Source organism: Grus americana, chromosome 18, assembly GCF_028858705.1.
Source record: "Grus americana isolate bGruAme1 chromosome 18, bGruAme1.mat, whole genome shotgun sequence".
NCBI classification, from domain to species: Eukaryota; Metazoa; Chordata; class Aves; order Gruiformes; family Gruidae; genus Grus; species Grus americana.
Window position 1 is genome coordinate 9,125,969 of NC_072869.1, and position 12,964 is coordinate 9,138,932.

Genomic DNA, 12,964 nt, shown 5'->3' on the forward strand with positions numbered 1-12,964 from the left:
CAACATAACATCAAATGTGATCCCACTAGTATGCAAACCCTTACGTAGCCACATTGCAGAAACCTTGTGTGTAGTGATGAGCTGTACAGTGAACTGCTCCGTAAATTATGGCCAACATCTAGTCAAGTGATGTAAAAATTGAAAGCTGTTAGAGGAGTTTTATTGCAGATAAACATTATGTGTTTGCTATACACAGTTACCTTCCACAAAGTAGCAGAAATAGCCAATTCGTGTGTTTACAAAGAAACATCACCATGCTAGTTCCTTCATTCAAGATCAACAGCCACGATCCAACATTGCACATCTTCCAGGTTTTATGTAGTATACTTTTTTTAAAGTGTATTTGCTATAAAAGTGTGAAATGATATACATAGAAAATGTGCAAACAAGATGAATAAATATACTACCTAATTCCTGATTTCTACTCTATAGTGTTTAGCGTTTTAAATATTACATATGAAAAACGCTGTTTATGGAAGATCCAGAATAAATCAATTTCTAAAGTTTTTTATTTTAATTCTGTAACTTTCCAACTAAAAGCAAAACCACCATAATATGTTGCCAACAAAGACACTCTGTTAGTGGAATTACAAAGTATGGGCCCAAAGAGATAAAGTTCAGCAAATCATTTCCATAAAGGCAGTTTTCACATGTGCTTTACTCATTAAAAATCAGCCTGTTGGCCATGTCTCCAGGAAATCAAGCTAAATCTTATTTCAAACTTTTGAAATGAAACTTTATTCATATGCTAGAGAACATACACATGCCTCACCTGCAGTCATCACAAAGAACAATAAGCTAAACTGGACAATTGGTCAAACATGCCTTCAGCTTGAAGGTCACTACTACTTTGCCTGGATCTGATGAAACAACTCTATGTCACAGCTTATCTGTGTTTCCCAACTATATTGACTGGTTTTAGAAGAGAGATTATCTGTCCCTAAAACTTTTCTCCAAATTTGACTTTACAACCATATAAAATTGCCCTATTAGAAGGAACTCTAAAGTAACCCACAGTTCAAGGATTGGATGATTGAAACAAGTATTGCCAGACATGATTTTAACATTAAGCAGTTGTGGTTTTTTTAATCATGCTTCCTAAAAATATTATCAAAACCAAAGTTAATACAAATGGATTTATAAGAAGACTTAACCTGCCACAGAACAGCACTCGGCAACTTCCAACTGCCCACAACACTTATTTCAGCATGCACATACCATGCCACAAGCACAAATATGCAAACTGCAGCTAAAGAAATCCTAAAACACACAACAAAACTTCCAGCTTCATAGAAAAGAAGCGAAAAATTCACCACAGAATCTGGCATCAGCCCACAGCAGGAAAATAAATCTCTGTAACTGCTGTCAAATTCTCACTTCCCAGAAAACAACAGATAGAACAAATTAAAAGTGTAACTCTACAGTTTCCACAATGCTTGTGTGTTCTCTCATTTTGACTACTGCATGAATTACTTGCTTTCATTTCTTTTTAGACTTCAGAAACATATGTTACAGATCCGTTCCACAAAATACACTACTCGCCAATACAAAAGAAGCGCAGAAGTTTCACCATGACTCCTGCAGGACACGGTGCGTTTCTTTTGAGTTGATGGAGGTTGGTTTCACAGTGCTGAACTGCAGAAAAGTGAAAGGCATCTTCAAGAAAAACTGATTACTTCTTTTGATCTTTGTTCTTATAATCATCAAACACACAGTGGTTGCCTGGAGACTCCTATACAAACTTCATAATTTGTAAAGAAACAAAGAAGGATATATTACCTGCTATTTTTAATCTCCCATTACCTTAATTCTTTTAGATCACATGGCAAAAGGATCATTCCATTAATGCCTCACACCTTAATGAGGGAAGGTAACTATTCACCACATTCATTGCAGTTAGGTGACAAAGTGCGGAGGGAAGAGATAAAAAGCTCCATCTTTAAGTAAAAATAACAAACTAGACTAGATACTAGAATACTGCCCATAAATTACAGATACAGTTTTCCTTCAGTGTAATCCTGAGAAGGATTACAGAGGGGGCATGTCAAGAACAAGCCTTGTAGCTTAAGATGTAAGTTCCAGACAAATAACTATTCTACAGAAAATGCTCTAAAGCACTAGAGGAAAATAGTTGCATAATGTTTAACAATAAATGAAAGACTGTTTTCAAGGAATAAGATTTCTAAAATATCCTATGCAATTTGAAATGGTTTAATTTCTTAACAGTCTAGTTAATGTTTTAGAGATTACCTTAAAAGACAAACAAAAAAATCACTACTGTCATCCACCTCACTGATATTTCCAGATGATAAACCTGACAAAGAATATATTAGTGGTCATTAATGCCCACTTGCCTTACATTGGCAGAACATCCTTTTTAATTCATGACATTGCAGGTAGCATTCTGATAAGTCTTTTGGATAGGCCAAGGCAGTAGAGATAACAGAGACTGCTGATAAGAGAATAAAGAGATAAAATAGCGTGATTTTTACAGTGAAGAGGCTGGCAGTGTCTCTAACAACCTTTCCTTGTATCCAGGTAGTTATAAATAGGGCCTGGAAGGAATGTGGTTGCATAATTTCAAGTTAACTATGAAGGAATATGACCCTATAAAAAGAAAAGCTACAGACATGAATTCATATTAAGCATCTTCTGGATACAAGCTGCTAGCTTACGGCGATCCTGGCTCTTAATCATGATTAATACCAGGTTATCCATCAAAAGATACGTCACTATTGTGCTTCACGAGTATAAAGAAGCCACGTATAGAGACGTGCTTGGGCAGAATCCAGCACAGGTCTAACAAGCTGTGGTTAGGCAACCAGGTTACCAGAGAGGGAGAAAGCCTTCGGCACTGGCGTATCGTTGACTGCCTCTGGACTTTGAAGATGTGTAATAATGTTCATGAAGTGACCGCTCTTCTACAACACAGGCACTGTTCGCAGATAAAATGCCTGTTTATACATGGATCAGGTACCTACACCGATTCTTCCAGACAACTTTGATTATTTTGTTTCTTCACTTCCCCAGAGAACTTTTACTTGCAAAGCCTCTTCAGTAAATGAAATATCCAGGGAACCAGAGTCAGACATTTAAAGGAATACAGTTCCAACCGATGATAACAGGAGGACGGTGAAACATTTCCTTCTGACAACATACTGCTCAGTCAGAATCCTCATGTTTAAAGTCCTTTATTTTCATATTCACAAGAATATGACTGAGTTTGCATTCAATTTCATGGAAATTGAATTTCATAACTTAAGTGCTGGAGGTTTTCAGGATATAGAATCCCAAATTTTTTTCTAAGGCTAATAGTTACTCAAATCCTAACAGCTGAGCTGAAAAGGTTTTGGCCTTGCCTGCCTATTCGTACTTCTTTGCTCTTTATGCTTGTCAAGGTGAAGATGAAGCCAGCATGAGACACTAAATAAGACTGTCATTATACGTATTTCATGGCTACAAAGGTCTCTCAGGAGTGAGATACTCTATACTCCCCTCTCGGCCGCACAAAGCAGCCAGGCACACAGCTGTCGTGGTTATAAACTGAGCTAGATAAATTTATTTTTTTTCTCTTGGAACTGTTTGCAGTTAGTGAATGCACTGATGCTCCACCTGCTGGAAAGAGAAATAAATGAGCTCTAGTATTCAGCAAGTTCTTTCTACGAGGAAGATGCAGGTCTCAAAACACAACCTCTTGCTGTCAGAAGACAAGAAAATAGCCAAGCATTTAGCTTGTCTAAGATTCTCTTCCCTGCTTCAAGAACTGTGCACAGATTTTCAGGTGCCTTTGAAAGCTTTTGTTTTCACTTTACATAGTAAACAACAACCTGATGATTCTGACTCTGTGCACTAATTGCTTTCAAGTAATACTTTTGCTAAGAATTTGATAGTTAACTTGTTTTGTGCAATATGGAATAGAATATGAAGCGGAAAAGCTGCTTCACTCCTCCTCCTCCCATTTGTACTAGCTTTTACTCTATTCTGAATTTTTCCGACAGTGACAGAAAAGTAGCAAGAGAGTCAAAAAGCAAACTAATTCAACAGTGTAAAACATCTGCTGATAGTTACCAGGCTGAGAAACTACAGAAACAAGTGCTTATTTTATACAGCATGTTTCCTGAGATCAAGCAAAGATGTTTCGGATACGTCTATAACGATGCTTGGGAGAAGACTAATACTGACCCTCAGCCAGCCACTTGAATTGCTCAGTCTGTCTCTACCATATCAATAATTAATAGATTTCTGAAAATAAAATAAACATCTAAATTTACACATACATACATACATACATATATATATATCTCTAACACAAAACATTAACCTGATGATTAACAAACATCTCCAAATCAAAAAGAAGCCATAAATGTCGGCCACCGTCCCTGCTGAACTGTGACTTGCAAAGATGAGAATGCTGCTCTAACTGGTGGGAACTCATTACTTTCCATCTCACTAAAGCCAAAGACTCCAGAATACAGGGGCAGAACCTCTGCCCGTCCCCAAAAATCCAACATTTTAAGTAAGTAAACAATTGTTTTATTTTGCCTTTTCAGATTTGTGTTTCTGGGGACTAGCAGAGTGATATTTTCAAAAGCATCTCGATAACCATTAAAGCTATAACTTCTGAGAGAGATTATTTTCTTATCTAACTAAAACTTCTAAGGACAACACCAAATAATTTTCTCTGCTGGAGTTCAGTATCACAGCAGCAAGAACAGCAAAAATAGCGAAAGATTCACTAATGCCCAAAGGGAAAAACTGCAGACAGTTCAGATCCAAATTTTGTGATGTCTGACAGCATTAATGAGTGATAATGAGTAATACTTGAGATCATACAGAAATTACTAATATTCAAGATATCAAAAACCCCCTTGTGACTTGGTCCAGATAACTTTTTCTAAGCCACAGATAACGTACCTTAGAACACTCCCTGCTTTGCCTAACACGACATACATACACAGCAGTGATGAAAAAGGTGATTTATACCAATTACTGACTTGTAGCACAGAAGGGCAAATAAGAAGAGAGCTGCTGCTTATTTTCTCAGCAGCCAGCCTCAGAGGAAAGAAGGTAGCTAAGACACTTACTCCTCAATACGTTATTTCCAACAGCCAAAAAAGGCGGGGGTGTCTATCTGGAAAGGATGGAATGAAGTGGTAGAAAGGCCTGCGATACCAAACTACTTTTCCCAAAATATTATTTTCCTGACGTGAAAATAACGATTGAGAGAATAAGCAAGTAAAGGCATAAAAGTGTCACAACGCAACGCAAGCAATGTTCCTCTTTTTGATTTACATATAGTTATATGCAAAGCTCTCTTTAAAGAACGTTAAAATTGCCAAAATGATAGGCAAAAACTTGGAAATACCCAAAATAACAATGCTTCTATAAGAACGATCATGAAAGAAATATATGAACGTCCTGAAGGTCATATCCATTATAACTATCAAAGAAACAGGAAAAAAAAAAACTGGGAAAAGACCCCACAGGCCTGAGCATCTAAATAAAGAAGAAAACTTTTTAGAACTGAACCCTAGAAATGACATAATCTATTCTGTAAGAAAAAAGAACAGCGTAGAACTTCACTTTAAATCCTCTTATTTTAAGACAACTCTTAACATTCCTTAACATTTTTTGCAACACCCTTGCTAACAGTGCAGGGCATAACTACAGAACAAATGAATCGCTATCCCACCGGATTTCAATTCTTACCTGTTGGGGTCTTACTGGGATGATGCTGCCCACCTGCTCCTTGCTGGGGAGGAGGACTCGCCCCTGCTTGTCCAGTACCTTGTGCTGGGCTGGTGCCGGTCAGAGTCCCCGTAGGCAGTGGCTGACCCCGCTTTAGGAGCTGCTTCTGTTCTTGCTGGCGGAAGCGTGGAGGCACCTCACGAGGCAGGTAACGGGACGCGGCTGGCTGCTGCCCATTAGCAGACGCACGCTTGCCATTGCTGCTGTTGGTAATAGTGCTGGTGGAAGTACTGGTACCGGTACCGGCAGGTTGGGGCTGGCTTAAACTGGTCTTAATAGGTTCTGGCACTACAGTAAAACAAAAACAAAAATTGCTTTAATATCAGAAAAGTTGTGGGTTTGGTTTGGTTTTTTTCCTGTAACTAAGCAAAGGGATAATGTTTTTCAGTCTCTCAAACAACAGTTGGCAAAACGTAGGCTATAAAATACGTAAAATATATTCTAAATAGAGAAGTGTTACGACCAGAACTCAGGGCTAGTTTACTATGTGAGCAGCCTCCTGAAAAATTTAACATAACAATTTTGAAATCTACATCTAAAAACCTGATTTTGTATGGCTGTAAAATTTATGTAATGGAATAGAGCTGACAAAGGCTTCACGCCCAACTCCGTGAGAGTCTACACGTCTTTTTTTAACTGTGCAACCCCCCAGCCTTCTCTCACACACCTCCCAGGCTGTGTGAGAATCAGCAGCACGGAACAGAGAAGTTGTTTACTGTAAGTATCTGGTACCCGCTGCATAAGGAGAGGAGAGAGAGCATATAGGCTGAAGCCAGAGCGATCTATATACACACAACCAAGTTCATGTCAACACTCCCATAGACACAAATGTGTATGTCTGTGCATGCGTCTGCGTGTTTATACCAAGTATGGTTTAGGAAAGTACAACACTACGAAGAAAAATACTGATTTCCTATTAACTCTACCACAGAGCAAGTGAAAAAACTTCTTAGATGTTTTCACTTCCAGCATTTCTAAGACATCTCGGATTGTTGTCAAAACAAGATGTCAAATAACACACCCCCTAGAACAGTAAAGTAAAAGCCCAGTAAATAAAAGGATGGCTAGAAATAATGGTTGTTATGCTGAAATAACGTGCAGGAAAAAATAATATAAACAAGAAATAGTGGCACAATAACTTTTTTTTTAAAATTGGAAGAGTTATTAGGACACAGAAAGGAGCATACTGTGAAATTTGCATTTCAGAAAATTAATTCAATTGAAAAGGAGTGTATATTAGAGGGGAGGAAAGTTTCCCGATAATGAAAAGCTGTAAGAAAAGTTTTGAAGTAAAGATTAATTTGTGTCACTCCTGCTTTACTCAATCTGTAGACGCATGTGCAAATACTTTGTACGTACATTGATGCACAAATAAATTCCATGTATTGGGATTTAAAAAGAAAATTATGCTCACAGGCAATTTATTCAATAAATAATATTTAAGGACTTCAAAAATATGGTACTTATGTTTTCAAAAGTTATGATTAAAACTCTGGTCATAATTAGTTCCTTTCATTGGAAAGGCTGGATGACTTACACAACTCTTTTGCCACAACAAATCTGTTCTGGGGAGATACTTTTTTAATCCAATGTCTTACAAAACCACCAAGTTACTGTATCTCACTGAAGAGCACAAGAACCACTGCTGCACTTTGCAAAGTCACATCCCAAGCGTGTCTCTGCAAAGCACTCCTCGTTCCTAAACTGACCCTGCAGTGCAGTACCTGAAAGAAGCCAACCACCACACTTCGGTTTTATACCAAGCTACGCGCTTGCAAGAGCACAGGTGAACGGGCACAAGGACAAACAAGCCCACAACGTTATTCTTCCCTGTATCACAAGCAGACTAAGGGAAATCTTGCTTATCTGTAGTAAGGACGACTCCACTCCAGCTGCAAAATGGATTCCAATGTGTAAAACGTGAACATTATTTTAATCAATGTTAGCAGTACTCTTAATGATAAAAAAGCTTTTGTCTTTCACAGAAAGGGGCTAATTCCCCAGTAAACGTAGAGCGCATCTGCTACAAGTACCAAACCAGCCAACCAGTTCACGCTAAGACAGAAAGAACACCTCAGCGTATCCCATCTTCTGATTTAATAAATGTGTTGAACAGTCTATAGGATAGGCTGAAGACAAGAATTTGTAAGTGCAGTTTACATTGCAGAGAAATAAATTTATATGGTTATTTGTACATCAGTATTTTCGCATGAAAGTAACCAGCTTTCCTCAAATCTTTCAAGTCTAAAACCTTTAAACATATTAAATACTGTCTCAAGTGTTCCTTTTCCATAGTTTTAGCCTCCTCTCTACTACCAGGACAAAATACAATGTCCTATAAACACTACTGGAATTAAAATAGCATTAAGTTTTAAAAATAAGGATAAATTCTGGTTATTCTCTACTTAGGCAAAACGCACTGCCTGTTACAGTACTTGAACCTTTTACTGTAACACATCTTCTGAATGGTTTGAAACAGGAGGGAGGAGAAGAAAGAGGAGATGTGACCATTTGGTATTGAACAGAACGCTCATTTAAACTGCACGGTAACCTACTGTACCCATCTAGAGCACCCACCGCTTTTTTTAATTCAGCAGTTTTTCAGTTTTGGCTGCGAGACTGCTAATATTAACATCAAATCACACTGCCTATAGTCAGGAAAGCATAAATTTTCAGGCTTCTAAGGATCGCCCATAAAACGAGTTCAAAGACCTGATCCACCAGCTTATTCAGTGCTCACATAAAGCTTTTGTTTCCTCGTGGTCTTTACCTAAACCTTTGTAACAAGTATTTCAGGACACCTTAGTCTTCTACATTCGCACTCCAGGCATATATCTGATATGCTACATACTGACCTTGCCTGGCGTGGAGCGGAATTTGCCGGCACAGCCTGCAGAGAGGTCAGCAGTGCCGAGTCCCTTTGGGAACAGCCACGAGGGAGCCGGGACAGGGGTCCCAGGAGCAGAGCGGTACGGCTGGCTGGGAACCGTGCCGGTTTGCTCAGCTCACTTGGCAGCATCTCCCAGAGCCGCCCGGCCGCCCGGATGAAACCTCTGAGCTCGCTAGACGCACAGACCCGAGTATTCCTCCAGCTTATCACAACCGTGTCCGACAAGCATGAATTGCGTCTCCCGCCGTTATAGGTACACTATAAACCAGTACTCGGCCTCTCTCCGGGTCTGACTTGCCTGGAAAACAGATCGACTTCCACACACAAGTACGGAACAGGCAGCAAGGTGGGTCGAGAGTGGTTTCAAAGCCAGCAGGGGCTTGGACAAGCAAAAATATGCCTGGTTTGACAGCAGCACTTTGCTTCTCCAAGACTTTTATTTTGGAAGCCTAAATAATTTCACCTATGCTTATTTCTATAACAAAAAAGGAACTTTGAATATAAAGAATTAGAGAAGTACTAGTAATATCTGAAGAGCAGAGAATAAAACCCTTTTTGCCTTTTCAAAATATACCACCAGCTTTGGAACAGTTTTTCCTAACTCCAACAATTAAAAAAGTAGATGAAAAATGTCACGAAATGCAGAATAATTCATTTCAAATATCAAATTTACATATTCAACATGTACGTGAAAACTATTTTGTTTCCGCAATAGATGTCACCCACTTGATATAAAATATTATGTACTTTTAATGGGTCTTTTTTTAAGTCCTGTCTACCATTCCACCTGGCCTTTAAAAAAGTTGCAGTAGAACCTATGAATTCAGCCGATCCTCTCAGTGAACAGCAGTCCCTCCAGAGACGAATCTCCCTCCAGCCCTCTGGACAGCCTGCCACGGAGCCACGCAGAGCTGCTGCGGGTCACCACCACCGCCGGCCCGGCAGGTACCGAACACGCTGTGCACGGAAAACACGGCTTGGGCTCAGGCTCTCACCGTCCAGCATCCTGGGTTCAGGAAGGCGGCAGCCCCTGGGACTCGTGTGTGCACTTATCTAAGGGCCTGTTGTGCAAACTTGAAGTTGTATCAAAAGCTAACTCCTGCTTAGTTTTGCCGCCTTTGACAAATTGAAAGGATAATTAAGTAGTATCACTTTTTATGTTTTTGAAGAAAGTGTGCATTTCTATTTCATTTGAGAAATAGAGAGCAGAAATGGGAAAATTACGAGATCCAGGGGTGGTATTATTATTATTATTATTATTATTATTATTACCACTGCTACTGTTACTACTGCTGCTATTATTAGAGACATAAGCATTTACCAACACTGACACTTCAAGTACTTCTGCAAAGGATGAAGCTGTACGTGATTTGCCTGCGGCCACAAGATTCAGAAAGAGCGCTCCAGTCGTAGTCTGACCTACCAAAAATACAAAACCTTTTCAGCCAGGAAGTTTCCCCAACTTGGATACCAAGCCTTGGCCCAGCAGATGGGAGAGAACGGCAAGGAAGGGGAGGAAGAGGGACGGGCAGGAGGCGGCAGGCGGGTGGGGGTGAGGACTGCTCCCCCACGTTGCCACCCCACGTCCCACCGAGCTCAGCTCAGCTCTGGCCATCAAGCACTGAAGCACTCCCAGGTCCCCATCGGCTGGGAACAAAGGTTGGAAGAGACAATCGAATGGCAGGGTGAGAAACGAGAGCCTGCTTTGATTTGCCTTTTTTTTTTTTTTTTTAAACTAAGAAATGATTTTTCCATGGAATTCAAGAAGTGTACAACAGAATTAAACTACAAACTGGCACCATGCCAGCAGAGTCGATATTTGTCTGGCCCCAAGATTTTCTTAAGGAATATTAATTAATTGGAAATGTATTTCAGAGAGCAAGGCAGGCTGCTTTTTAAAAAGCATTGTATTATTCTCAGTACTGTATAGCATCTGATACTTCCAAATAGGTGTGCATATATAAAAACCCCACCACTAATGGAAGTCATAGAACACACAACACTTTTTGCTTTAATGTAAATTAACAAAGCTATTCCATTACAAAGGTGTGGCCAGAAAAACCCAGTTTCACCGTTAGAAACAATGTTTCCCTCTACATTTCTGAATCACAGATGAGAGAAAAGAACAAAGAAAATCAAAATATCAAGCACACTGTACTTTGGAATAAAAATATTTCTGCATATTAATATTACTGGAGTTTTTTTCTAATCAAAGTGGTTTTTATTTTGTACATCAAAATCTCTTTAAGACTAGTTAAATGGAAGCTCTTGCAAGAATACTGTGTATACAAATCATGGTAGCTGGAAAATAACTGTTGAATTACACCAGTGACAGGAATTAAAGCTAAAAGTGTGAACAACATCATAGGAATAGGCTTGATTCCCAAATTCCAGCTTCGTATCAGGCTAGAATTTAGCCTTCCAATTTAGTCTTCAAACACAGCAACAATATTTGGAGAATGTACGTTACACGGACAATTCAACTGTATTCTTCGACAAAACTCAACACCTATTTATCAAAGTCATCTTCGGCAATGTTTAAGCAGCAATTTTCATTTGATATGCACTGTGAGAAACATCTCCCATTCCAAGTGCCTACATTAAGATTTCCTAATTATTAATTGCCATATGATATTCGCTCTAAGAGCGTTTTTATAAACCATTTAGACCTTCTTCTTCCTACCACAGCCGTATTTTGAGATGACAGCTATCCATCCCTTGCAGAACATACCACGTACAAAGACATTAATATTTTAGCAAACTGCAGGCTAAGAAAGTATAACCAGACAGCAACCTTCACATCCAGCACGGCGGTGCCCGTGGTCAGCAGGGGCTGCCTAGAACACTGATGCTCTGTGCGCTATACGTTTAATCAGCCCCAAGGGCCAACCTGCCAATCTATAGAGGGACCTTGCCGGTCCCCGAAGGAGCAGCCTGTCGACCCTTTCACCTGAAAGTAATACACTGTCACGGCTAATGCTATGTGGGCAGCTGTCTGAAATCCAGGAATTAAAAATGTGGCCTTTATGGCTAAATTTGCTTTAATGCTAAAAATATGATTTCAAATGCATGGGGGAAAGGATTTAATACAAAATGATTTTCATAACTAGCACATGATTAAAGAGCTAAAGCAAAAACATTTAAGTAGAAAGCCTCTTGTAGAAATACAATTAAAGGCGTAAAATAAAAGCCTTGAGATTGCTTGCTCTTAAGATGTTTGTGATGGGTATCTGCTTATTCCACATTCTGAGAGCTGTACATACACTAAACAATGAGCTTGCTTGTAATAATTATCAGTACTTAATGGTATCTAAACTTCTTAATCCAATTTTACCCAAACAAATCCAATAATTACTCCATATGCTTTTTGATGCTTACAATCTTGGGAATCCCAACTGCATAAAAAAGTGTTATGAGCAATTGTAGGTGGATTTTATTAATATAATGAATAGGATCAGTCTAACAGATTTTAATTACAACAATAGCTTTTAAGTACATTTCTATGACATAAGGAAAGAACATGCATAAATGAAAGAAACTGGTTAAGCCACATAATACTGATTTATGGCAGCTTTTTCCTTTCATTCACCTCATTAACATTTCTCTGTATTTCAGAATCCCCCACTCCAGCTCAATAAAACTTGCGTTTCTAAAGCCATCAAGGACCAGACATTCCAGAAGAGAAACAGTTAAACCCAGAAATGCATTCTTGGCTGCTACTGTGACAGGATTTATTTACAGCTTCTATTAAACACAGCAGCTCCATTACAAAGTGCTGGATGTGAGAAGAATTTTTGATTATACAATGCCAATGCCTCACTGCGTTAAACATATCATGCCAGTGTATTATTTTTTTCCTTCAGCAATTCGTTCAGGTCATTGTTTGATGGGTTTATGAATTCATTACAGGAAACAGATGGATCCCATAATTCAGAGCTATTCTTCCAGCCAATCATATGGGCAATTTTTTTTTTTCTCATCTTGCTCCCCCCTCCAAATCAACCTTAATGAAGCCACTTCCTCCATGTCCAATTCCCCGCACATACACACTGCAGCGACAACTGGTGCTTATTAAAGCAACCTCCAAACATGAAAGGCTTTCAAAATGAAGCTGAATGGGAGCACGCTCGTACACAGACACCCCTATGAAGTCAGACGGAAAGCCATGAACTTACCCAAGTCAGGTGAAGATAACCAAAAAACACAGGATTGTAGTGGGCAAAAATAGATGTCCTGGTTAGTAAGAAATCCATTTTTATATGCTGAAAAAAGTCTTCCTTTAGGAAAAAAATGTTGCCCCCCCAATCTACTTTCAATGGATGAATT

The 12,964-nt window shown here is 39.1% G+C and overlaps 1 protein-coding gene across 20 annotated transcripts in view; it reads right to left on the bottom strand.

The window, feature by feature from the left end:
* The window catches only part of TNRC6C (trinucleotide repeat containing adaptor 6C), a 214,776-nt gene that overhangs the window by 51,194 nt on the left and 150,618 nt on the right, over positions 1-12,964 (bottom strand). For all 20 annotated transcript variants that reach the window (XM_054846203.1, XM_054846190.1, XM_054846197.1 and 17 more), the window contains one exon: positions 5,710-6,036. In XM_054846203.1, the coding sequence (XP_054702178.1) occupies positions 5,710-6,036 (327 nt within the window). The remainder of the gene's footprint in view (positions 1-5,709; positions 6,037-12,964) is intronic.